This window comes from Elgaria multicarinata, chromosome 1, assembly GCF_023053635.1.
Source record: "Elgaria multicarinata webbii isolate HBS135686 ecotype San Diego chromosome 1, rElgMul1.1.pri, whole genome shotgun sequence".
NCBI lineage: Eukaryota > Metazoa > Chordata > Lepidosauria > Squamata > Anguidae > Elgaria > Elgaria multicarinata.
The window spans coordinates 47,748,808-47,776,144 of NC_086171.1; the positions used below are offsets into that span (position 1 = coordinate 47,748,808).

At 39.9% G+C, this 27,337-nt stretch overlaps 1 protein-coding gene across 1 annotated transcript in view; it reads left to right on the forward strand.

Annotated features, from left to right (window-relative positions):
* The window catches only part of PLXDC2 (plexin domain containing 2), a 283,339-nt gene that overhangs the window by 141,836 nt on the left and 114,166 nt on the right, over positions 1 to 27,337 (forward strand). The window contains exon 3 of the mRNA XM_063127724.1: positions 24,773 to 24,919. Within this exon, the coding sequence (XP_062983794.1) occupies positions 24,773 to 24,919 (147 nt within the window). The remainder of the gene's footprint in view (positions 1 to 24,772; positions 24,920 to 27,337) is intronic.

Here is a 27,337-nt window from a genome sequence, read left to right on the forward strand (position 1 = left end):
AATGCAGCAGCTGCACTGATCTGTATCAACAAACCAGTTCTAGTAGTTTACATTTCCACCAGGAGCACGGGTTTCATAAAGCTGATGGGTCTTAATTACCCATTCAAGACCAAGCCACTACAAAGTACAACAGGGAACAATAGGAAAATTCATTTCCCCCCAGCTATTGTGAGGATTGTGACTCAGACTGAGTGGGGTGGCAGAAGATGGCACCATTCCTCTTGATTTAAAAAAAAATGTCATTGCTGTCTCGCTGTGAGCCCTGGTTCCATGACGCCACTGATCATGGGAAGTTGTTAATAAAGCTGTAGTCCATTTGAAAAATCTGCTAACATGTAAAGTTGGTGCACATATTAGCAGGGGATTATGGAGCACTTCCCCTCCAAATGCCAATAAAAGTTACTTTCAGTTCTTTTATTAACCTTTGTCTTTGGTTTTGCATACTGAAGTGTTATATTCTTTCTAGAAAGAGGGCAACAGTTTCACATAGCTGTGCTTAATTCTTTTGCTGGCGCACTCTCCTGCATGAAATATATTTAAAATAGCAAGAGTAGCAGAATTGTCGTGCACAAGCTAAATGTAGCTCAGCTCCAGGGAAGCTCAAGAAATTTAATATTAGTGAATAACTAGGCACCTAGTGAGTATGTGCCCTAAAGATGCCATAAGAACATAAGAAGAGCCCTGCTGGATCAGACCAAGGGTCCATCGAGCCCAGCATTTCATTCACACAGTGGCCACAGCTGTCGACCAGGGACTCACAAGCAGCACCCTCCCACCCAAATTACCCAGCAACTGGTGTATACAGGCTTACTGCGTCTGATACTGGAGGGAGCACATAGCCATCAGGACTATGTTCTGATAGCCATGAAGTCTTATGATTTCCCTTTCTCCTTCTAGTCAACGGTTTGGAAAAGGAGGTGTGGGGAAGAATATCCAAGTGATGTTGACCCGCATCAGAACTGTGGGTACCTCTGAGTAACTTCATTTCTAAAAACGTTAATGAAAGTAGTGGTAGCTGATATGAGTCAATTGCAGACTGAACATAGAAACCAGATTCCATAGTTTTTCATTTCAAAGAATTTATCTACTCTGCTGTTTTGCTAGTGTATTTTGACAGCCACCATTTTTCACTGTAGTCAATTGCAAACATTTTCAATAAGACACCGCTGCTTCCTACTCAGAAAAGAACTTTCCTGTAATTAATATTTCCAAGGCTGGTTTGCTTTTTGTTTTTGGCTTTCAGGTGCAATCAGCTGTGGAGGAAATACCACACTACCTGTGTGTTTTTATCCCAAGGAACCATCCCAAACTGGAACATCTGGTTCACCAATTCTACCTCAGAGTATATTACAAATTCGTTTTAATCCCTTAAATTCCACTGCTGCCATAAAAACCTCTAATCAAACCTTCCTCTTAGTAAACCATCAATATTACAGCAGCAGGTGCTTAGGTCACAAGTATGAGATGAACAGACACAGATAATTATTTAAAGATAAAACAAATGTGTTTATTTTTTTAATAAAACCTTACTTATAATATATATATATATATATATATATATATATATATATATATATATGAGTTTAGATGTTATAACTCATTTTCAATAGTTACTTTGGAACTAGCAGCACATCAGAGAAGTGAATTAATGTAGTTCTGAAGTTAATTAACGAAGCGCATAGCTGTCTCTCAATGGGAAGGCTAAAGGAGTGAATGGAGGGAAGAGCCAGCCCATGTCACAGCCAAGTCAAAGACCTGTCCAGGATTTAATGTGGAGACATGGGGGCACATTACATAACAAGTGCCTGGGAACCAATTAAAAAAGAACGCAGTAAAAGGGCCTCTGGTGACACACTTAGCTGCTGGGCAGATTCACAGGGGAGCATGTGGTCCTTCAGGTACCAGCCCTACACCATTTCAGACCTTAAAGTGTAAAAACAGTACTTTGCATTGTGCCTGGAAACCATCTGGGAGTCAATGAAGCTCCTTCACACCACCCAACCTTGTTTGCGGGCTACTCATTTGTTAGTGGCCTCCCGCTTGCCGCTCCCTGTCCTAAATATTTCCCTTTACTGTACTGATTTGAGGCTTTCCCCCGTCAGCATAGGTGAAGCAGTATTGATTGCGGATGCTTCTCCGTACAGAGGGCAAGCAGCAAGCATCAGGGGACAAAAGTCTCCTGTGTTAGTGCTTAAGCTGCTATCCTATGTATGCAACGCTGGGAATAAGCCCCATTGAACACAATGGGACTTCCTTTCGTGTAGCTATGCATGGTTTGTGCGTGCTCTTCTGCACTGCTGTTCTGCACAGCAGAGCACAATGTGGGGCTCCACAGGGGAAATGTGGCGGCACAGGCAATGTTTAAGGATTTCAGAACAGCTCTGGTGCAGATTGTAAACATTATTTTTTTTTTTTTAATTTTTATTCATTTTCAACACTATATAAACATAGATAAACATTACCAAAATATAACTGAAACAAAACACAATAAGAAAAAAAAACATCAAATATCTGCTGCATACATATTGAATGATTGTTGAGTACAAATATCAAAAACTATTACATATACCTTATCATACTACAACATCTTCGTTCTTAACATAAAAGTGCACCCCCCACCTCGGGATCATTCTTGAGTCCAAAATCTGATCGTTTCTTCTGCTGGCGGTTTCCCACTTCCCTTAGTAAACACAAACACTAGGAACTGTTTCCAAATTCCTTCAAACTCATTTATTTTAATTACGCCTTTTCTCCACTTAATATTACATGTCAGTTTATCATTAATGGCTATATCCCATACTTCTTTGTACCATTCCTCAATAGAATATTCCCCTTGGACCTTCCAGTTCCTAGCTATCATCAATCGTGCTGCAACCAACAAACTCGATATCAGCTCTATAGTTCCTTTTCCACACTTTATATCTTCAAATAGTGACAGCAATGCTATTTTTGGTGTTTGTTCTATTTTCATTCCCACTATTTCTTCAATTTCTGAGAACACCATCTTCCATAATCTTTGTACATATTTGCATTGCCACCACATATGTAAATACGTTCCTTTTTCCCCACAACCTCTCCAACAATTTGCTGAATGTTGATCACTTATCTTATTCAATCTAACCGGGGTTAGGTACCACCTCCATAGGATTTTAAAATAATTCTCCTTTATTCTTACTGATAAACTTCTCAACACTCTTTGTTTCCATAGTCCCTCCCAGCTCTGTCGCCCTATTTGTATCTTCAAATCTGATTCCCAAACCATTTTCTCTGTATTCTCTCTAAACTCCTTCTCTAACAATATTTTATATATTTCACTCATTAATCCTTTTGAAACTATACTCCCTCCTTTCCCTTCCTCCTTACTTACTACTATTTCTTCAAACCTCGTCATCTTTCTGCACATTCTATTATCTTTAATCCACTTTTTATTCCATTGCTCTAATTGACCATATTCTAACCAAGATAGCTTCTTCTCCTTTAACAAATTTTCCATATCCTCTCTTGTTTTAATATCTCTTACCCAATCCTTTAATCTTATTTTATTTTTCTCTTTTAATATTTTACATAATCTACCCTTTAGAGCCTCTGGGAAATTCTTTAACATTATTATCGGTGCTAAGGGAGAGTTGCTCGGAAGCAGCTTCCCTTTAAATTTACTCCAAATTTCCCATTGGGTCCTCAGGAGTGGATTATCTATACTTCCAACCCACTTTCTTCCTCCGTCTTTAAAAAAAACATTCTCCAAATTCATCTCTACCTTATTTATGGTTTTTTCTTCCATCCAATATAAATCTCCTACTCCCATAATTGCTTCTACAACATGTCTTAATCTATTCGCTACGTAGTATAATTTTATGTTTGGGAGACCCATTCCCCCCTTTTTTTGGCTTAGGTACCAATTATTTTTATTCACTCTTGCTCTCTTTTCTCCATTACAATATTTATTAATAATATTTTGCCAACTTTTTATCTCGGTTTCTGATATTTTTATAGGTAACATTCTAAATACAAAATTAATTTTAGCTAATATCTTCATTTTTATTAAGGCTATTCTTCCGAACCAAGATAAATTTAATCTTTTATATTTCTCCAATTTCTCTAATACCTCTTTCTTTAACCTCGTTAAATTTTCCTTTTCAAGATTCTCTACATTTTTTGTGATTTTAATTCCCAAATATTTAATCTCATTCTTAACTTTCAATTCCATTCCCTTAAATTCCCAATCCTTTTCTTCCTTCTTGGTATAGTTAAACAACATCATCTCTGATTTAGACCAATTTATTTTTAACCCTGTAATTTCCTCAAATTCCCTCAACTGATATTTAATTCTTTCTAATTTTCTTAATGGATTCTTAATGGTCAATAAAGTGTCATCCGCAAACATGTTTAACTTTATTTCCCTTACCTCTCCAATTCCTTCTAACTCTTCATCCTCCCTTAGTGCCTTCGCCAAAACTTCCATAACCATTACAAACAGGACCGGCGAGAGCGGACATCCTTGTCTTGTTCCTCTGGCTAGTCGTATCTTTTCAGTAAGTCCGTCATTTACCACCACTACCGCCGTATTTTGGGAATATAGCTGTTCTATTACATTTTTAAATTTATTTCCAAATCCCAATTTATCTATAATACTCTTTAGTGCCTGCCAGCTCACACAATCAAAAGCTTTAAAAATATCTAATGCCATAATACCTGCCTTAATATTTGCTTTTTTTATTACATTTATTACATTTAAAACTCTACCCACTAAATTATGCATATGCCTTCCTACCACAAACCCACATTGATCTGCTCCTATATATTCTGCCAAAAATTTATTTAGCCGTTTGGCCATAATAGATGTAAAAATTTTTGCATCCTGATTTATTAAAGAAATAGGTCTATAAGAATCGGGATTAGTCAAATCTTTATCTGGTTTTGGGATCAGAATTATCACTGAATGTTCCCATGATTCAGGTATCTTCTCTCCTGATAATATCCTATTATAAAGTTCCATTAATTTTGGAACTAAACAGTCTTTGAAGACCTTATAATATTCTGGACCCAAACCATCTGCTCCCGGTGATTTACCAACTTTTAACTTATCAATAACCTCTTCAACTTCTCTTTGAGTTATTACTGACTCCATTAACTCCTTATATTCTAATTTTATTCCCTTCTTTATAAACCTTCCGATATACTCCTCCACCTTTTCTTGTTGAATTTCTTTACCCTTATACAATTCCTGATAGAATTCCTGAAAAATTTTTATTTTAGCTTTCATTGCATGACAATAATTCCCTCGGCTATCTTTCAACGTTTCTATCCCATTCCTCCCTTTTTCTTTTTGTGTGAGCTTGGCAAGCAACCTCGAGTTCTTATCACTGTTTTCAAAATATTCCCTTTTCATATACATTAAATTCTTTTGAATCTCTTCTATATTTAAATTTTCTAATTGTTTCTTCTTAGCTTGTATTTCCACTAATTTATATTTATCTTTAACTCGCCAATATCTTTCCTCCAAGTTTTTAATTTCTATCTCTAACTTTTCCTGTTCTGCACGTTGTTGTCTTTTTAAACTACATGTTTCTCTAATACAGATTCCTCTTGCTACAGCCTTCATGGTGTCCCAAATGACTGACCCAGCTGTTCCTCCTTTTTCATTAATTTCCCATGACTCCGACAGTTCCTTCCGAATTTTATCTACTATTTTATTATATTTCAATATCTTTGTATTCAGCTTCCATCTATATGCCTCTTTATAATCTTTCTTAACTGTAAATTCTAGACTTAACAAGGCATGATCAGTTACTTTTATTACCCCCATTTCCATTTTACAAATCCTCGTTGCAAAATCTTTTGAAACAAATATATAATCTATCCTGGAGTATGTATGATGAACTGGGGAAAAGTATGAAAATCCAGGCCTATTCCCGTTAAGTAAACGCCACGAATCTAAATAATCATTTTCTTTTACTAATTTATTCAATATAGTCATATTGTTCCTCTTTTCAACATTAGTGGGATTTGACCTGTCCCGTTTATTATCCATAACCATATTAAAATCCCCAGCTAATATAGCATACCCCTCCTTAAATTCTTCTATTTCTTTAAACAACTTTATAAAAAACTCTCTATGCCTCTCATTTGGGGCATAAACATTAATCAAAGTATAGACCTTTCCCTCAATTTTACCTTTTAACATAAGATATCTGCCCTTATCATCCTTTTTTACTTCTTCTAATATAAACCCACTTTTTTTTGAAATCAAAGTGGCCACTCCATTTTTTTTCGATGTCCCTAATGACTTTTCATAATAGGCTAACCACTTTAATTTTATCATATTCGAATTCTCGGAGCCTTGGTGTGTCTCTTGGACCATTATAATATCTGATCCCTCTTTATTAAACATTTGTTCTATTCTCTTCCTTTTCACGACTGCCCCCAAACCTTTAACATTGAGTGTTGATACCTTTATCTTTTTATCCATAATCACCCTTTTGAAATCTCTTCCGATCCCTTGTGCTCAGCAATTCAAACTTGCTTACATAAAAAAACAAACTCCATACATAAAACCCCCACCCTCCTACCCCAATCCCTCCTCTCCTACCTTCCCCCCCTCCCCACCCCCCCACTCTAATCCCCCCCCCATATCCCCGTGAGTCTAGTACTCCAGCCATCTACTTTAAAGGGGGGGGGGGAGGCAGTGCTGCGCCTGGCCGGCAGGTTTCTATATTAGCATTTCTATTTGCAATTATCTCCAAACATAATTAACAATTCTCTTACTCTCCAGATGTCCCAGCCTCATTCCCTCCCCCACCCACTCCAGCCCCATTTGCTTCCCCATCCAGACCCAGCCTCTTCAGCAATTCTTTACCTTGATCCAATGAGGTTACTCTGTGTTCCCTCCTCCCATATGTAAATCTTAAGAAAACCGGGTAACCCCATGCGTATGGAATTTTGTTCTGCATTAACATTCCAGTTATTGGTTTAATACTCCGTCTCCAATTTAAAGTATGTTGAGAAAGATCATTATAAATTTGCACTGCTTTGCCTTTATATTGTAACTGGGTCAAAGATCTCAATTCTTTCATGATTTGCTCTTTTTTATAATAGTTACCAAATTTCACCAAAATATCTCTAGTCCCTTTGTAGTTTTGCCCCCCCACGCGGTGGACTCGGTCCAGATCCGATCCCTCTATTGGCATGTCAGGCATCAGCTCTTTGAACCAGTTCAGAATGATTTCTCTAAGATCTTCTCCTTGTATCTGCTTCAGCTGCTTTATTCGAATCGAAGATCTACGAGATTGTTCTTCCAAGGCGATCAGACGTAATTCCCATTCCTTAAATTGAATATTTGTTGATTTTTCAAAGGCCTCTTGCTTCTTCTGGTCCTATTCCGCTTTTGCCTCTATCTCTTTGATCTTATCCGAGTTTTCTGCGATCTTTTCCGAAAGAACACGCATTTGTTGTCTAAATTCATTCATTTGCAGATCCATTTTTTTAAAAATGGTGATATTATTCTCTACAATAACTGCCTTAATTTCTGCTAGGGAGGGAAAGTTGCTGTCCATTGCTTTTCCCCCTTCAGCCATATTCTTTTCTTTATTTGGTACTGTATCCAAAGAAACTGGGTCTATAACTTCGTCTTCCTGGTCTGTTCCAGGGGCTGTATCTTCCAGGTGGGAGAGGTGGGTTAAATTATGATTTGAAGGTTTCTTTTTTTGTCTATTCAACTTTTCCCACTTCTTAATCTTTTTTTTAATGTTGGACATAGGACCCTTCTGAGTAGGGCATAAATCTTAGAGCCCCCACTTCCTTAGCAACTTTTACTGGCTTCTCTTCTATGTGCCAATCACACCACCTTCTTCCCGAGGGGGAGGAAATATATTCAGTTCACAACAGCATTCACTAGAGGGGATCAGATCCAATCATTCACAGTTTCTCAAAATCCCACATCTCCCTCACAGAATGCTGTTTCTTCCCCTTCACCCCCCCCTTCTCGGCACACCGCAAACAGCTTCCACTTTCCACTTTACAAAGATTACAGCAAACAACTTCAAAGCCAGTATTTCAATCTTTCCAACTTAAGATAAAGGATGAGAAGTGAGGATCGCTGTAAATCAGATCAACGTCTAACAAGCATAAGTTCTTTCTTTTCAAACTGCGACATCAATCATGTTACTTTCGGTTTCGCCTCTGCAGTTTATAAAGACATTCCGTCAAGCTCACCTCATCCCATCGGCTCTTCTCAACACTTTCCAGCTCCGATAGCTTTTATAATCATTTCCTGTCGTTTGCTCAAAGATTTATGCCCATTAAAAAATAGATAATTGCTTTTTCCGGCAACGCCGCTCAGAGCCTCAGAAGAAACCTGCCACCGCCATGGCTGCCAAGCTCCGCCCCTCAGATTGTAAACATTATGAGGTCGCCGTGTATTTTCAGGCCTTTGTGACTTTGATAGAACTGCTAATAAGATTCAAAATGCTTAGAAATCCAATCCAGATAAAGAGAGTTTATATGATTTTTTTTTTTAAAAAAAAAAAAGCAGGGGTGTGGGGAAGAACCCAGCATGTTCCAAAATGAATATTCTTCATATGGAGAAAAATCTCTATTAACTATGTGCATCCATCAGTGAATGTCAGATAAGGACCTCTGGACATCATAAAGCTGTCAGAGTTGTTTACAGATTTTACCCCTGATGCAGAGCAGATGCTTGGTGCTCTCCTCCCTCCCTCCGTCCCCTGTAGCTATTTGTCTCTTTGCTTTCTATCTGCTAGCAATGTAGTTATCTTTGATGAGGATACTTTCCAGGGTCCTGGTTGTATAATGCCTGAATACCTTATACAGTGTCATTTAGAAAGAGCACCACATTCCTTTTCTGAATAAAGTTTCTCATCCACTAGGGAACATTCTAGGGAACTTCACTATGCCAGGTATTATACACCTTATACTGTGACACCTTATGCAGTGTCACTTCCAAAGAGCATTACACTCCTTCGTGTGTGTATGACTTTTCTCCCTGTTATTAAAGTTTCTCATCCACCAGGGAAAGTTCTAGCAAAATGTCGCTGTGCCAGGTATAGAACTGGATAGGGAGGGGGCATTGGCTCAGCAGTAGACGCCAAGCTTTAGATGAAGAAGGAGATTCTGGGACTCTCCGTGGAAGGAAAAGTCTCTGCCTAGGAGCTACTGCCTGATAGAGTGGACCTGCCTCCCCAAACTTGGTGTCCTCCAGATATTTAGAACTTCAACAATCCCAGCCAGCATGACCAGTGGTCAGGGATCCCGGTAGGTGTAGTCCCAAACTTCTGGAGCACACCAGGTTGGGGAAGACTGGAAAAGACTGTATTTAAACATAAATTTTCATGAGGATTTTTTTAAGTGCATGTAATGCAGAACCAGGTCAGAATGGGCTTATGAATGAACACCTGAGAAACTAATATGAACCAGGAACAGACAGATCTCTCCATCCCTAACTCATGGTGTAGCTCAGAATGCGGGAGCTTCATATGATGATCACCCCCAGATCAAGAACATCTGGGTAAAGTAGCTATTATAGCTGCTGCTGTTGGCAATATTGTCTAGTTATTTTTGTCTTTTGTTATCTTTCCTCATTACTTTACAATGAAGGAATAATATTTACAGGTTCTCTATGCTTCGCTTTTCTTCCACAGTAATGTTCTTTGACAGCAATGCCATATCTCCACATGCCATGTTAAAAACCACCTATAGCTTTTAGATCTCTCCCATCCAGGAGATAATGTAAGCTGTATTAGGAGTTTGGGCCTCTTCCAGGCAGGGGTGATGCAAAAAATGCAAAGGCTGTGTTTTGGCTATGACTTGTTGCTGAAAATACAAGTCAGTGTTTTCATCAGCAACTAAACCCAAGGGGTTCTGAAGTTCTAGCATCGTCATCTGTGTTTGCCTGTTCAAATGCATGCCAATAAACCAAACCTTCCCTTTGCTAACTCCCCACCTTTTTGGAACAGCTGCTATAACAACAACAACAACAACAACAACAACAACAACAACAACAACAACGGATTCAATCTGCCTCTTTTCCCCTTGGCAGCCTTAAAACTTAGACAATTGCGAAGGAATGCCTTTCTGTCTCAGTTGTGTCTGCGGCTTTTCACAGCTGGTGGAGTGTTGGGAATGTGCTGGAGCTGTTCTTGCTGTCATCTCAGCAACTCATTGTCCCTCAGTTCAGGCAGAACCACACAAATGGCCAAAAGGGCCCTCTAGACTGGAAGCAATGATAGCAACACATGTATCTGTCCTGCAGTGGAGGAGTGGCCATATGGAACAGGACTGGAAAAGTCATTGTGGGCCTGACTTCCATAGAGGGCTATTGCAAGCATGGCTAATGTAAGACTGTGTGAAAGGAGGAGCATTGTCCTGATGGCTAGGGATGTTGGAGAAATTCAAAACGGACTAAAATGAGTTCAGATTTCTAAGAAGCTGATCTGCAGAATCCACTGTGGACCAGCCTCCCCAGGCCACGTGGAGTCCGTGAACTTCCAGGTTGTTGTTACTTTCCCAAACTTTACACAAATTCATTTGCAGGAAAATATGCATGATTCTGCTGAGACATATACCATGCTGGAAAATATACACAGGGAAAAGTCGAATGGATGGGGGACAATATGCTAAAAGTTACATACTAATATAAAGTATATAAATTGTTGCAAACTTTCTTATGGAAGTATTTGCGTATTTGTCCGCATAATGAGAGGAAAAAATTGAATCTGTCTATGAATGGACCCCAGAACGAACAACACTGCACAATCCATGAAACACACACAGGATAGATTTCACAAAACCTAGACCACCCTACTGATGGCTTAGACATCGTTTTCTACTCCACTCTGACTTTGGTCTGCTGCTTTTGTGAAAGAGTTGCTCTTTGCTCCATCACTGAGGTCCAGGGACCCAGAATCTGACTATACAAGGAGGAAAAGCGCAAGAGAATTTGTGCCTTTCCTCTAGGGCAGAAGATCTACACCCGCAGCCTTGCGCTAGCTGAGATTACAAGCAACTTTATTCAAAGACATTTTTAAACAACCCTGAATACCTACATGGTGGAAATAAATATGAATTGGACACATCAAGAAACAGACTGGACAGACTGAATTACATAGGTTTTTTAAGATGTATGGACCCACAGGGCATTATTATGCTGCCTCTGTAATCTGGTTATAAAACCAGATTGCACAGGCTTTACAACCAGATTACAGAGGCGGTAGTTGCATGTGTGCTTACATTTAAAGCCTTGCATAACCTGAGACCAGGGTACCTCAACATCACCTCCACATCAGCCATCACAAGAACTGAGGCTTTTCTCTTCCCCCCAGTAGAAGTGAGGCAGATAGCAACTAACAAGAGAACCTTCTCAGTGGTGGCACACCATTTAAGGACAGAGGAAGAGCCATGCTGAATCAGACCAGGCCTCAGCTAGACCTAGCGGTCTAGCGGGATGGAGGGATGAAGATCCCGTGATATATGGTACGTGTCCATGAGCCCCAACAGTTGTCAGTGCATAAAGCAGTAGTGTGGCTCCTGCCTTTTATACACCACTTTCATACCACTTTCATCGTGCAATATCCTGCTTGGTGTAGATGAGCCCAAAGTCAGAACCAGAGGGCTAACCCGGAGGCGTGATGGAATAGCAATAAACAAGTCAGGCCGAAAGATCTACCAGGGATACTGGAACAGTCACTCAGGAAGACCTTGTTGCTTGAGCAAGGCTCAGCTGGAACACGAAGACTTCTTATATTCCTTTCTATCCAAAGGCCACCCTGGATGGGTGGAGATAGTCCATGACTTGCAGGCACTTTACTGGGAAGATGTGCGGTTCAATGGCTCGCTATGTGGGGTTGCTGTCCACACACCCTGCAGCTTCTAATAGTTGTGGAAAGAACCATGGGCTGATAGTGAAAGAAGATGGTAGTAACTTGTTTATTATGCCTAGGAAAGCTGGAATTGGAACCAAGTGGCCACTCTGAGCAACATTTTCTAAGGTAGGAGTGCGAAACCTGTGGCCCTCCCAAAGTTGATGTACTGCAGTTCCCATCAGCCCCAGCCAGCATAGCCAATGGTCAGGGATAGTCCAACAACAACCGGAGGGTTACAGGCTCCTTCCCCCTGATCTAAGCGCATCCAGCCAGTGATGGAAAAACACCAAACTGCTTATTATGCAAGGCCTCATCTACTGTATCCCTCTTCTGTGTTTCTGTACACATTCTCACCATTTTGCTGGCAAATGAATATAGTGCATATTATATAAGATGCAGTTTAAATGGATGTGGCATTAAGGATGCTGCTCACCGACCTTCTATATGTAAGTGACATCATGTGTAGATTCCTACATCTTCCCCCATACAGAAAGTGATTTTGAGCAAAATCCCCGTCTTGCTTGATTTTTAGAGTTAATGTGTTCCCAGGCTCATGGCTTAGGGGCTAAAGTTAGCTCCTTGTTTAAGAGGCCGAACTGAATGGGGCGGGGGGGGGGGGGGGAGGGAATCAGCCAGACCAGAAATTGCTGTCTTCTCTCCTAATAGAGCAATAGATTTCCCCCTTCCTTATTGCTGCATGGATCTCTACCAGGGCATATGGTACCATTTGATTCCCCATCTTTGAGCTTCTGTTTTTCTTGCACAATAAAGAACAGTGAAGAGTGAAGATTATCCAATGACGATTCTTAAGGGGGTTTCTAGATGGCTGTTTTTCCTAACAATCACAATGCTAAATGGAACATGGATGGAAAATTCCCTAACTTAAAATGGAAAATGGGTGAAAAATTCCCTAATTGTGGGTGTATGTGGGAGGGGGGTTGTTGTTGTTGTTGTTGCTGCTGCTGCTGCTGCTGCTGCTGTTATTATTCCACCATTTTTCCACTTCTAAGAAACCCAAGGTGGCTTACATGGTCTTCCTCTCTGTTTTATTCTCACAACTTCAGTGATCGGCCCAAAGTCATCCAGTGAGCTTCATGGGCAAGTGGGGACTGGAACCCAGGTCTCCTGAGTCCCAACTCTACATGCTAACCATGACACCACAATGACTCCTGGCATGGTGCTAAAGTCACTTAATGTTGCACCGCAGCTGGCTCTGCAATCTGTATTGATTCAGCTAGTCCAGCAGTGATAATAAATTGCATCAGCATAATATCCATGAACATGTTGGGGGCCATGCCTGATGATTCAACATGCCGCACTCTCACAAAAGCCTCTATATGGAAGTGCTATTGGAAAGATCAACCTTAGAACTGAGGCCCATGATTAGTGGAATCACGTGGCAGACCTTTTCCTGCATTTCTACAAGAGGCTTTTATTGCATGCTCATGATTGGCCACTCACAGAAGTTTGCGGATCCTTTATAAGAAGTCGACATCCTCCAGAGCATCTCCTGCCCTTTTTGAGCTTTATTCCACTTTTAAAAAGATCGGGAAAAGGCTGAAATAAAAATTAATGCAGCTTATTGGCAGTGTGTAATGCTGGTTTCATTGAACATATAGAGCATTGTCAAGAAAGGAAGTTTTCAATTCAAATTACGTGTCCACCATCTAAAGAAGTCCACTGCAAGCCCGCAAAGAAGAAAGTCCTGGTAAGGATAAACCTCTGTACCACTTCAGATAGTAACAGGGAAAATCAGAGGCGTGAACATTATTCCATATCAAAAATAATACTGTGCACATAGAAGAATTGAATGTCAAGGAGAGCTTGTCCCTAACAAGCTAGTTTTCTGTGGGCAGGGCTGGAAGATTTTAATGTCAGTTCAATCTCCTATCTGGAATAGATAATATAACAAACCAGTATGTCTGCTATATCCGACATTTCCTATAGCATACATAATATGTGTAATGTAACCTACCTAGATGGCTAAAGCAAACTATATTAAAGCAAGGCAAGTATTCTTCTGTCCTGTGAAGAAAACTTCAGGCAGATATTCTTAAATCCATTATTAAGTAACTTTCTAGCACTGTGTGGAAGTATGTTCTGCAAGAAAGGATTTACTGGCAAACTAAGATGAAGTTAGATGCTCAGTGGTTAATAAATGCATTTGATCTTCCTTAACATCTACTAGTACTGGGCTGAATCCTGCCCCCTATTTTTGGGAACCTTCTCTTTCCCTGTGAAAGAACAATTGTTTTTTCTGCTTCTTTTGCAGGAAGGGAGGGGGGATTTTGAGAATTTTTGTCATTGGGGAGGGGGACAGGGTTTCCACATACCTTTTGTAAGTGTAGCTGACTGATGAGAGGCTTGCTTCCTATTTTTTAGGTTTTCAACAAAACAAAACAAAACCCTTCCTCCAGAATTTGGAGGAGTCCAGCAGTTCTTAGTGAATGTCTGTTGGAGACCATGTGACCTCGCCTTCCCCAATAAGCATCCAGGAAGCACTCCTAGGCTCCTGGAAATGCCAGGGGTGTTTAAAAATTAAAATAAGAAAGAAAGAAAGAAAGAAAGAAAGAAAGATGACACTTCAATAACTGGCTACATTTTAAAAAGTATGTGGAAAACTTGTTCCCCTCCCCAAGGAGAAAATTCTCTGAAATTCTTACTTCTCCCAGTTTCCCCCCCACAAAATGCCAAAAATAGAATGGACAAAAAATTTGGCACAGCGCTAATAAAAAAACAGTGTTTTTAACACACAGTCAGAGCACACAAGATTGTCCTTATAATTCAAGTCTGTGAGAGGAGTTTTGGACAGTTACGCAGAATCAAGACTTGAACTCAGGAGATAACTGTTGTAAACTGCCCAGAGAGCTTCGGCTATGGGGCGGATTATTATTATTATTATTATTATTATTATTATTATTATTATTATTATTATTATTATTATTATTTTTATAGCACCATCAGTGAACATGGTGCTGTACAGAGTAAAACAACAAAATAGCAAAACTCTGCCGCATAGGCTTACATTCTAATAAAATCATAATAAAACAATAAGGGGAAGAGAATACGTAAATGTAATAAATAAATAAAATAAATAAATATAAATACTTGCAGTGCAAACAAATGGATTAAGGAAACAAACAATCTAAGGGTGCAATCCTATGCATGTTTAGACAGAAAAAATGTCCTACAGCTCCAAGGTTAGACCCAGTCAGCCATTGTGGTTGGGGCATGCTGGGAGTTATAGACTTTTTCCTGTCTAAGCATGCATAAGATTGCACCCTAAGAGGGCCTAAGCTATCATGAGTAGGCTGCATTCATTAATTTCTAACACTTCATCTTGGCAGTTCATATGTTATGGAGATGATGGTGGGATCGTCGCAGAAGAGAGGAGGAGACCAGAAGCAGGTAACCTGCTGCCTTTCAGATGTTTTGGGCTACAATTCCAATAATCCCCAGGCAGCATGGCCAATGGTCAGGTATTATGGGAGTTGTAGTCATGTCCCTATCCCTAGAGTAGACAGTACTAGAAAGAAATGAGCTAATGGTCTGATTTGGTACAGGACAGCTTTATTTATTGATTTGTTACACATATATGATGCCTTTCCTACAAGGTCTCCTCCTGCTCCTCCTCCTCCCCATTTTAACCCTGAGAGGTAGGTTAGGCTGAGAGTCACTGACTGGCCCAAAGTCACCAAGTGAACTTCATGACCAAGCAGGAACTAGAACCTTGGGTCTCTTTGGCCCTAGTCCAGCACTCTAACCACTACACCACACCAGCTATATTCATCTGAGTAGGTCCTAATGAGAACTGAGAGTTAGACTCCATTTGATCATGTTTTACACTTCATGGTTTTACAGCCATGGTTCCAGCAGCTGCTTCAGATGCAGTCTGGGTTACTTCACCCAAACGTATTTAGAGCTTAGCAGTGTATATGATAGCTGTCAACAATTAGTTCATGGCACTTGTATTTCCAGATGGGGAAAGTCATCCTGTGTTATGTGACAGTAAAAAAGTTAATAACAACATTATGTTTTGTTACATTGATTTCTTGGGCAGAGACCTACCAAACAATTGAACGCATTTGAGAGCAATTATACAGTTATTTTGAAATCCAACACTTCTTTGGAGTAGCAGCTTATCTAATACTCTGCCATATGTTTGAAATCTTGAATCAGTCAAAAGAGACCAATTATCATCTGGAGTATGGATATTTCCCTCCTCACAAGCAGGTTGTATTCTGGGATGTGTTGCTGTGCCATTTATGATATGGCAGCTGTATAATATGGAAGTAGAGTATTAATATCTGGGAATAACTCCCATGAATTCAGTGGGACTTGCTTTGGAGTAGGCATAAATAAGATTGTGATGTAAGTGTAATTTTTAGGAGGATTGCTTACAGCACAGTCCTATGCATGCTTTCTCAGAAGTAAGCCCCATTGAGTTCAGCTTCAAGGTAATTGTGTATATGAGCATTGCAGCCTTAAACTTCAATCATACCAATTGTGCTTGCTTTAAAATTCTGTTCCAAGCAATGCAGCCGTTTCTCACATGGCAAAAGCTTTTGTATGAAAGAAACTATTAGCATCTCAAAAGTCACCTCACTTCCATTTCTGAGACAGCTTTGCTACTTTCTCTACTGCCAAGATACTCCTAATGGCTTAATTCACGGTAATTCTTTTAAACCCAAGCACATAGCCAGTGGACAGCTTTGTGGTTTTCCTACTGCCAGGTTCCTTGCAATGACTTAATTTTCTCCATAATCAAGTGGCACTAGCTGCACTTTCTGGCAAAAATCAGCCATCTGAGGACTGTGCAGCACAAAAATCAACTGAAATCCAAAGCCTTCTTACATCTTTTTGTTGTGCCTATGACTCCTGCTGCAAACCTTCTAAATGGAAACCAACGGAAGCAGGAATTTCACTCTTAGGTATGGGTGGATTGTGCAAATCCTTACAAAAGGGATGGCATGAACCACACATCTGTTATACAAACTATTACTGCCTGACTGATACCGTGTACTTCTTTTAATCCTTCTCTTCTCTGACTGCAATGTGTGCGCGTGTTAGGGATACTTTTCTGTCATGTTTTGAATAACCTTTGTGGCCCTACTCCATTGACAAGGCTGAGGAAAACGCTCGGCTTTTACTCATTTCCGTCACATTCACCACCAGAAAACGAAATCAGACACAGAATTCATTTTATGTTTGTGGACCATCATGCAGCACTCTTGCTTAAAACAGTGTGAAATTAATTTTAGACACACAATAGAAGAGAAGTCTCCATGAAAAATGAAGCAGAAGCATTTCATATTTCCTGAAAGCCCTAGTGACACAGTTGTTCATGAGGCATAGGCAAAAGTTAAATTTTTCACTACACTACTGTCTTCGCATTGGGAGAGACCATTAAATAAAACCTGTATCTAGCAATTATAAGGAAACGGTTTCCCCTTACAGTGTGGTTATTATGTATTGTGCAGTTGAGGCCTCCAGGCACTACAGACAAAGCAAGCAGAGGTCTGCATACTTTATTTAGACAAGACTACTGCTGTCAATGGGTTGACTAAGGACGGTGAATAATATCTAGTCGGGTGGTTCATAGGCAGCTTACAAAACTGTGATCGTATTTATTAGATTTCTCATGCCTTTGTAGTGAAGATGTTAACTGTTTTGCCCATTCTCCACCCCAATATGTTCAATGTAACTTTAGTAAGAGGTCCCTGAGGGTGAGACTGCATGGATATTTAGCACCGAAAATCATCAGTATGTTGGTCATATTCAGCTTCTTTTCATCTGATCCGCTTTGTGTCCTCACATTTTCCTCAAAGCCAAACTTTCTGGCAGTTTTTTTCCCAACACTTTCATATTTGGGCTCCCTTTCAAAGGCTCATTTTGGTTTGTGACATTATGTTTGTTTTTAAATGACCACAAGAAAGCAATTGGGCTAAGACATCCATTTTAACAGCTTTTTTTTTACCACCTCACCCCCAAACTTGTCATATTTTTTGAATTGTTGATCCTGCGCCAGACCTTGTTGTACTATCCCCGGTTGTTTTATATAAAATCCGCAGCACTGTGTGGTTACATCTCAGAGGACAAATTGAAATAAAAGCTTTATAGTATTCATCTTCACTTCCCTGAGACCTTTCCAGGAAGCTTATAAATCTAGCCACCATAGATTGCATTACAATACAGGTATGCCATGCTGAGACATATAAATCCACCAGAAGAAATGGTAAGATTATTTTTCAACAAAATAGAAATCTGTTCAAGGAAACTTTATAGAAATGAGTTGGATGCTTCATTGATAGTACAGCCAAATTCACAAAACACCTCTCCTGTGATCAATTACTAAATTATGTACATATTAATAAAACATAAAAGTACTAACTGACAGATTTAGAGCAAGGTTGGGCAACCTAATTTCATGTGGACATCTGCCACTTATCAGACCTCTGGCAAGAGCAATCTATTTCTCCGCTGGCAGGGAAGTCAGGTGGGCATGTGAAGTTATGGGGGAGACAAAGAAAGAGAAAAGCAAGTGGTGGAAAGAGATAGACAAAAGCGGTGGCCTTCTGGTTCTGCCTACCACTTGGTCTAGGCCTGGCATGCGGGCCCCACTGCTGAGAGAATGCAGCAGTGAACAGAAAAAAGGTTACGCACCCCTGATTTAAAGTATGATCCTTCCCCTTGCATAAGTAGCAGCCATTCATGGAGAGATCTGGGTCTTGAATAACCTAAAATGAGATATGAGGGAGGACTGGGTGTGGATATGGGATACACATCGGCCTTTGGCTCCCCACAATGTCTTGATGCACTGAATGGGGTGGGAATGAATTGGGGCTATTGAGTAGAAGGACCATAGGTCAGTGGTAAAGCACATGGTTTGCATGTGGGAAGGTCCCAGGTTCAATCCCCAGCATCTCCAGGTAGGCAAAAGAAAGAATCCTGCCTGAAATGCTGCAGAGCTGCTGCCGGTCAGTGTTGACAGTACTGGGCTAGATGGACCAAGAGTCTGACATAGTAAAAGGTAGCTTCCTATATCTGTCACTGGGTAATCTGGCTCCTTTTTTGCTCAACAAAGTTCCGTGGCATATAAGACTAGCTTGGTGTCTAGAAGGTGAGCTGCAGCCTGTTCCCTGAACTCCGAGAACTTTTTTGCACAATTTTTTTTTTTGGGGGGGTGAGGAGATTCTGCAATTTGCACAAATTTCTGAATAACTGTATAGATTATTGCGCATATTATGCAAGTTGGCTGTAATATGTGCAGTCAGCCGTAATTTCTGCAAATTGCAACCCACCTACCCCAAAATGCAAAAATAAAAATAAAAAAATCTTGGAAAATCCGTGAATAGGCCAGGGCACAGCACTGAAATGGCCTTGGTGGCTCTGATTGACGACCTACTCTGGGTGAAAGACAGGGGGTGTGCTACCCTGTTGATCTTCCTGGATCTCTCGGCGGCTTTGATACCATTGATCATGGTATCTTACTGGGTCGGCTCTGCGAGATGGGAGTAGGAGGCACCGTGTTACAGTGGTTCCGCTCCTACTTGCGGGACCGATTCCAGAGATTGGTATTGGGGGATTCCTGTTCCACCCCATGGCAATTAAGCTGTGGGGTGCCACAAGGTTCTATTCTGTCCCCCATGCTGTTCAACATCTATATGAAGCCGTTGGGTGAGGTCATTAGGGGGTTTGGCGTTGGGTGCCATCAGTATGCTGATGATACTCCGCTCTACTTCTCCTTGTCGTCGGAGTCAGCTGGGGCTGTGAAGGTGCTGGACCAGTGCCTGGAGGCTGTAATGGGCTGGTTGAGGGCCAATAAACTGAAGCTGAATCCTGATAAGTCAGAAGCTCTGTGGATTGGTGGTTCCCGAGTCCGGGAAGTGGGTAAGCGGCCTGTTCTGGATGAGGTGGCGCGCCCTCTGAAGAAGCAGATACATAGCTTGGGAGTACTCCTTGATCCATCATTGTCACTGGAGGCCCAGGTGGACTCTGTGGCACGGAGTACTTGGGGTCAGCTTCGGCTGATCCGCCAGCTACGGCCTTTCCTGGACAGGGACAACCTAGCCACAGTAGTGCATGCACTGGTAACTTCCCGATTAGACTAGTGCAATGCACTCTACGTGGGGCTTCCCTTGAAGACGATGCAGAAATTGCAGCTAGTGCAAAATGCAGCAGCTAGACTGCTGGCAGGTACATCTTACAGAGCCCACATAACACCGGTTTTAAAGGAACTGCACTGGCTGCCTATACGCTTCCGGTCAGAATTCAAGGTGCTGGTAATGGCGTTTGAAGCCCTAAACAGCTTGGGACCTTGATACTTGAGGGAGCGCCTCTTCTTATATATGCCTGCCCGAGACCTTAGATCTGTTGGAGGAGCCCTTCTCCACATCCCACCAATGCAACATATACGTTATGATGGGACAAGGGAAAGGGCTTTCTCTGTGGTGGCACCCCGGCTGTGGAATGCCCTCCCCTTGGAGGCCCGACTGGCACCAACATTGATTGCATTTCGACGCCAAGTAAAAACATGGCTTTTTAACAAAGCCTTTGATGGTTAAACTCACTGGCACATTGTTTTAACTGTTTTAACTGCATCTATTGCTTTTAAATTATATATTGTTTTAACTTGGATTATGGTTTAATTTGTTTTTAACTGTGTATATTTATTGTTTTATACTGTATGTTTTTATCTGTAAGCCGCCCTGAGATCTTAGTGATATAGGGCGGGATATAAATATTTTAAATAAATAAATAAATAAATAAATAAATAACTATGAACCTTTATCTCTATTGGGGATGATTTACTGTTAGCTTGTCTGGTTAAAATGCATTATTAAATGTTTAAACACTGTTCACCTTTTTTAAAAAGATTTTGCTGATGTCAGGCTTTGATGGTTGTGTTTACAGTATTTTTATTTTATGATAATGAATGTAATTAATAAAATATTAATTAATAAAAAGAAATTGAAAAGGGTAGTTAACAGTTGTGTATAGTACAATCCAGTGGGGCTCAGTATGATTAATGAAACATGTTAGGTAAGCTGATCAGGGCCGAGGTTGGAGGGGAGATGTGTCAGGTTGACTTCCCCTACAGTTTGTTTTTATGATAAAAGAAAAAATAGAGTTGTATATTGACATGCAGTTTTGTTTATCTTCTGTCCTGTGTGGAAGATCAGGGCCAGATCTACACCAAGCAGGATATGACACTTTGAAAACGGTTTGAAAACTGTATATGGAGTGTGTCCTGGGCCCCAACAGTTGTCACTACTGTTATAAACCATTTTAAAGCAGTAGTGTAGATCCTGCCCAGGTATCCTTTTAATGGGACACAGAAAAGCTCTTGATTTTATTAAGCACTTTTTCTGTTTGCAGCCCCCTCCCACTCTCCATCTGAAGGCCAAACCAAACATTCTTCAAATCATGCATAACAGAACTACGTGTGATTGTCTTATTTACTTCAGTGTAAGGCACATGGCCCCAGTTCAGATTGGGACCACAGTACTCCAGGAAGGGGGGGGGGTCTCCCACCTGTTTTCATCCTGAAAATCCACTCCCCAAAACACCAGCTCCCACCACCTACTGATTTTATTTATGTATTACATTTCTGTATCACCCAATAGCCAAAGCTATTATAAAGAGCAATAGGACTCTCCTCTTTATATCCTTAATATGTGGGGGTGAGATATCCCAATCTTCAAAGCAATCCAAACTAGAACATAAGTATTTAAATATATATATATATATATATATATATATATATATATATATATATATATATTAGGTCAACATTCAGAACAAACAAGAAGTGATTGATGATGATGATGATGATGATGATGATGATGATGAAGCTTTTTTCTCATTTATAACCTATCTGAAAGCAATCCAGTGTTCCCTAGACAGCATCTATCCCAACTTTACTCCCTGCTTCCCTGACCTTGCTCTAAATATTCCTGTCCCCCTTCAAACTGACTTACCCCAACTGCCAGTAGGCCCACCCAACATATCATTCTGGCTTCAGTTCCTTCCACTCAGTTACAACCATCATCTATACACATCCTTTGTGGAAAAGCCAAGTTTTGACCTTTGAATTGGGCTTGGAAATGAATCGGCAACCAATACAGACTGAACAATATCAGAGTTATACGCGCCATCAGTCTGGCTCCAGACAGGATTCTTGAAGCTGCATTTTGAACCAGTGGAATTTTCTGAACAGTTTTCAAAGGCAGCCCATGTAGAGTGCATTTCAGTAGTCCATCCTTGATGCTACTAAGGAACGTATAATTGTGGGCAGGTCTTTCTGATCCAACAAAGGGTGCAACAAAAGTATGCATGGCTACAGCTCTTCACTGGACAGCTAAGAGCACTTGCGCAGGCCTGCAAAACTTGTGACCCACTAGCAATGTATAGAGGCCCACCTGCACAGGATTGCAAAGCAAGGGATTTGTGAAGCATATGGCAGGCTACAATCCATGGCTAGAGAGCTGAGCTCAGCTTGAGGAGTCACAGGCTGTGCAGGCCTGGTCGGTATGGAAGGTGTAACATCAGGACTTGCTCTGAAAGTGGGCACAACGTGGACAACCTCAGCCAGTTGTGCTTTAGTTGCCCATCCAGTTCTCCCTCTCCTACAAAGCCCAGGCAAATGTGTTTTAGTGAACATCAGAAAGAGAGTAAATATCTTAAGGGTAAATCAGTGTTGCTGTTCAAACAGTAGGTACTAAGGTTTCATAGTAACTGCTAATAAGTTATAGCATTGTCTTACTGCTTTTAAGAAGAAGCAAGATTTATTATCTACATTTCTTGACACATACACTAGCGTTATGTTCATGGAAGTCTTCAAAAAACTCATTATCAAGCTATCAGGTTTGTTAATATGAAATACTATACAGTAGGGCTTCGTGACGTGGATTCATACAGCTGTTCATGAATCTGAAGGTGTTTCCATTGTCATTTCCATAGATCTCAAATGGGAGTGTTTGGTTCTTTCTATCTTTGGTGAACGTACGATGAGAAATGGGAAATTGAATGAGGGGATCGGAGAAATTAGATGACATCAGTCAAAAGGCTGCTATACAGTCTTTTCCTGCTCATGATAATGGCATCATTAAAAGGGATCACTTTCTAGATTTGAAAATGTCAGCTCCTTGTTCTTCATATATCATTAGAATTTTGAACCTACACAATATTAACTTCTTTCCATGTTTTTAAATGGCTATGGTACTTAATTGGCTACATCCACATGATCTGCATATGTGTTTTTGTCTTCATTTTTCTCCACTAGCAGTTGGAAAGCACAAAGCTGCTTTTTCTACTTAGAGGATTTTTTTTAAAAAAAACCAGGTCATTGCTGGGAATTATAATACTAAAAAAAATGCTATGTGTGTATGCTTGCATTTAGATGATCATATCTGGGCTTAATAAACCAAGATATGAATGAGACTTGTGCCTGTGAACACAACCTTTTCTCTCCACCCTTCTCGGCATCCTACAGTTAAACCCGGAAGAATTCAATTAACCAAGTTTCCTATTTTGTCCAAAAAAGGAAATTATGGTTACCAAGTTTTGAAAAAAACAGTGTGTTAAAACAATTTCAACCCATAGCTCAAGATCCTGGCTTGTTCCAAACCTGGTAATTAGAGTTTCCCAGTTTGGATGAAACAGGAAATTATAGTTAATTGAAGACTTCTCGGCTAATTGGACCTTCGGCTTTTGGGCGGTATAGAAATGCAGTAAATAAATAAATGCAGAGTGCCAAAAAGTGAAACAGCAGCAGCACAAAGGCAGAACATGCAGTTAAAAGGTTAATGCATATCTTGGTTTATTAAGATGAGATACAATAATCCAAATGTTACCTGAATGCATGTGCGTGTTCATTCATATGCACACACAACCTATATATTGTGCCTTTAAAAAAAAAAAAGTTGAAGTTATAAGTGAGCCAGCTGAGAAGAGCAAATACTATAGTTTAGGATGACTACTAAACAATATATAAAACAAAAATGTGGTGGGAGGGGGAGTTGTGCAAATGCTGAATATTTCTTTTGTGTTTTAAGCATGCTGAAATGTTAACCTGAAAGTTTAACTAATAGTTTCAGAAATATTTAATACTGATCAGTTTACTTCAACATATCACTAATGTCTTTTTTCTTGATGGGAGGATCCAAAAGGAAATAAAAGGAGAGTCATAGGAACCGAGACCTCAAGTAAAAATTAAAATGTGAGATTCCTTATCATAAAAGAGATTATGCAGCATATATTCTTTTTTTATTTAATGGACCAAGCATGGAAACTATCAGTTTAAAAAGAACGTGTGCAGCAGCAGTTTTGGTTATTAAAAATTCTTATTCTAATATAAAAGCAGATCAGTAAAAAGAAAAAAGGAAGTGAAAATATATTCAAAATCTAACATTTTAAAAGCTATTTTTGAAAGAGTAACTGCTTGTCATAGCTATTAAAACAGAAGTTGCCCCCTAGGATTTGCTGGTCATCATTCAAACAGAAGCTAGCCACTTATTTGACATCTTAGGATGCCAAAATTGCATTTGTACAATCAGATTTATCTCAAGCAGACTTGGTGTTTTGACCTTCTGTTTAGAATTGATATAATAAAATGGTCTGTGTTTTTCTCTTTCTACTTTAAACTCTTTCATTTATGTAGCAAGCAAATAGAACTTTACTGGTTTCTGGAAGGAATAAATAAATCTTGAATTTATAAACAATGAAGGGCACAATGCATGTTTAGACAGAAAACAGTACTACAACTCACAGCATTCCTAGCTGGGGAAAGCTGGGAGTTGTAGAACTTTTTGTGTCGAAACATAAATAGGATTACAATGTAAAAAACATAAACAAGAAATTGTGTTGATTTTTAACTGTGTTTGGCCTTTTTTCAGGAGGATATGGATCACAATTACTACACTTCTAGGACATATGGCCCATTTGATTCTACAAGCAGAGATCTATGGGTGAACATAGACAAAATGGAGAAAGATAAAGTGAAGATTCATGGGATCCTCTCCAACACTCACCGGCAAGCAGCGGTAAGGCATTTCACATGCATTGCTCTTTAATCTTTTTTGTTGATACACTGGCCTATAGGGTGACCATATGCCAGGTGTCATTTGTATGCCTGCAGCACCTGATGAAATTCCTTCTTCATCACAACAGTTAAAGCTGCAGGAACCCTACCCTCTTTTGTATCTGGTCACTCTAGTATGGCTCCTGCAGCTTTAACTGGTCTGATGAAGAGGGAATTTCACCAGGTGCTGCATGCATACAAATGACACCTGCTGAAATTCCTTTTTCTATGCAACTGTTAAAGATACAGGAGCCTGGTCCTCCTTTTCATATACCGTATTTCTTCGATTGTAAGACGCCATCGATTGTAAGACGCACACTAATTTCAGTACCACCAACAGAAAAAAACAATCTAAGACACACCTGTGATTCTAAGGCGCACCCCATTTTGGGGGGGAAATTGTGTCTTAGAATCGAAGAAATAGGGTAGCTACTAGTGCAGGATGTTCCCCCATCTGAGCTCAGACCTGTTACTGCTTTTTTTAAAAAAATAAAAAGTTGCTTTTGTTTATATGTTTGTAGGAATATATTTTTCCCAGGAAAACTTTTTTTCCAAATGAGCTTTAAATCTCTCTATAGAGTTGAAACAAGTTTACAAAATGCTACTGAGGGGAGGGGGAGTAATCATTCAACTCAGTGGCTGTTTTGCCACTGAGTTCAATTGACAAATGAATTACACTACAAATTGACTAGCAGCCCTGTATTTACCCTTTTACATTTGTATGAGGTGCCATGATGGCACCTGAATTTCTGAGAACTATTAGATCTTTGTCAAAATATTGTTGTTTTAAGCTGGTGATTGTTGTCAAATGATAGCAGAGGTGGCAGATGTAATCCCATTTCCATATCAGAAATCTGCCTTGACTGATTCTGATCACGCACTCCTCGTAGCAAGAATGCTAAACTAAGCTGCTAACTTACGAGTATAATTGAATGCTGCATGGCTTCCAAATGGTATTCCCATAGCTGAACCAAGTACCAGAAGCAGCTTGAAGAAAACTGTCAGCATTGGCCTTAAAGGAGATGTAAATTCAATAGCAAAAATGACGACTCCATTGTCATAAAGGAATGGATTCATGTTCTACCGGCCTGAAAAAGCAAGTGGCCTGAGTTCTGATGCTTGAGGGTGGGAGTGGGGGCAGGGGAGTCCATAAAATAACTTTAAGGAATAGCTCAGTAACTCTTAAAAATACAGAATGAAGTATCTGAGGCTGAGAGAATGGAAGAGGGGGGAGAAATAAGAGAGTTAGAATTCTGCTCTCCATTGGGTTGTGTCATATCATTTCCCAGGGCCAATAAACTCACCAACCAGGTGACAGGCTGAGAGAAGAGTACTAGACAGAAGAGAATCTCTGTAGGATTTGGAAGGAGAGGGAGGTAATAAACCCTCTAGATTTAGACTGACACAATGTAATTTATAGAAACTCTCTTTTCCCAGCCAAACTGAAAAGAATAGCTAATAAATAGATGGAGCAAAGTGGACATACTGGTGTTTGGCAGTTTCCTGAGTTGAGAATACAGCACAATGTGGGTTATGTGAGGTTTCTAGACATGGCTGGTTGTCTGGTAATAAAAAGCAAACCCTGCTACAAACAAGAATGTTTAATGGCATGACTATTCTGCAAACATATCTTTCCTTGAGCCATCTTGGAAACAAAGGAAAGTGACCGGGATGAAAAAGCAATGGAATTATAACCATTGTGTGTTTGTGTGTTTCTTTTCCCAACCAAAACAATGTTGGCAGAAGAATCCTTGAGTCTAAGTATAATACTAATTTCAGATGAGTTGTGGAAACAATGAAGTTGCAAGGATTGTGCCAAGAGTTTACATTCTTGAAGGAATTTGTGGAAGCTTTGAAGCTAAACATGAGATATAGCAGCCCAAACAGAAACTAAGAAAACCGTCTGCTAAAGATGAGGGAGCATAAAGCAAACTCTTGAACAAATAGACATACAAATTGAGAGTGTGTGTGGTGACAGTGGTTATGTCACACTCATATGTATGTGTTCATGCATAGAACCTTCATTCTGTTGAAGTCTGAGATTACAGGAATAATCATGATGCATATTAAACAAAAAAGAACAAGAAATCACATGCACAGAAATATCAATATTCCATCAAGTACAACATTCTAAAAAACAACAACAGGGGCGGGGAATTATGTGTAAATTTCAAGAAAAGCAGAACAAATAGCCATATATTTATCCATTTGTGAACAGCGCCTATATACCACCTGTTCAAACGTTGGTAGCATTGTTCGGTCCTCAATCCATTGCATTATGGGAGATGAACACTTATCCTTCCAATGATTTAATATCCATCTTTTGGCTGTCATAAGGGCTTGGAAAACCCCAAAAACTTGTACATATGTGGGGGTGATC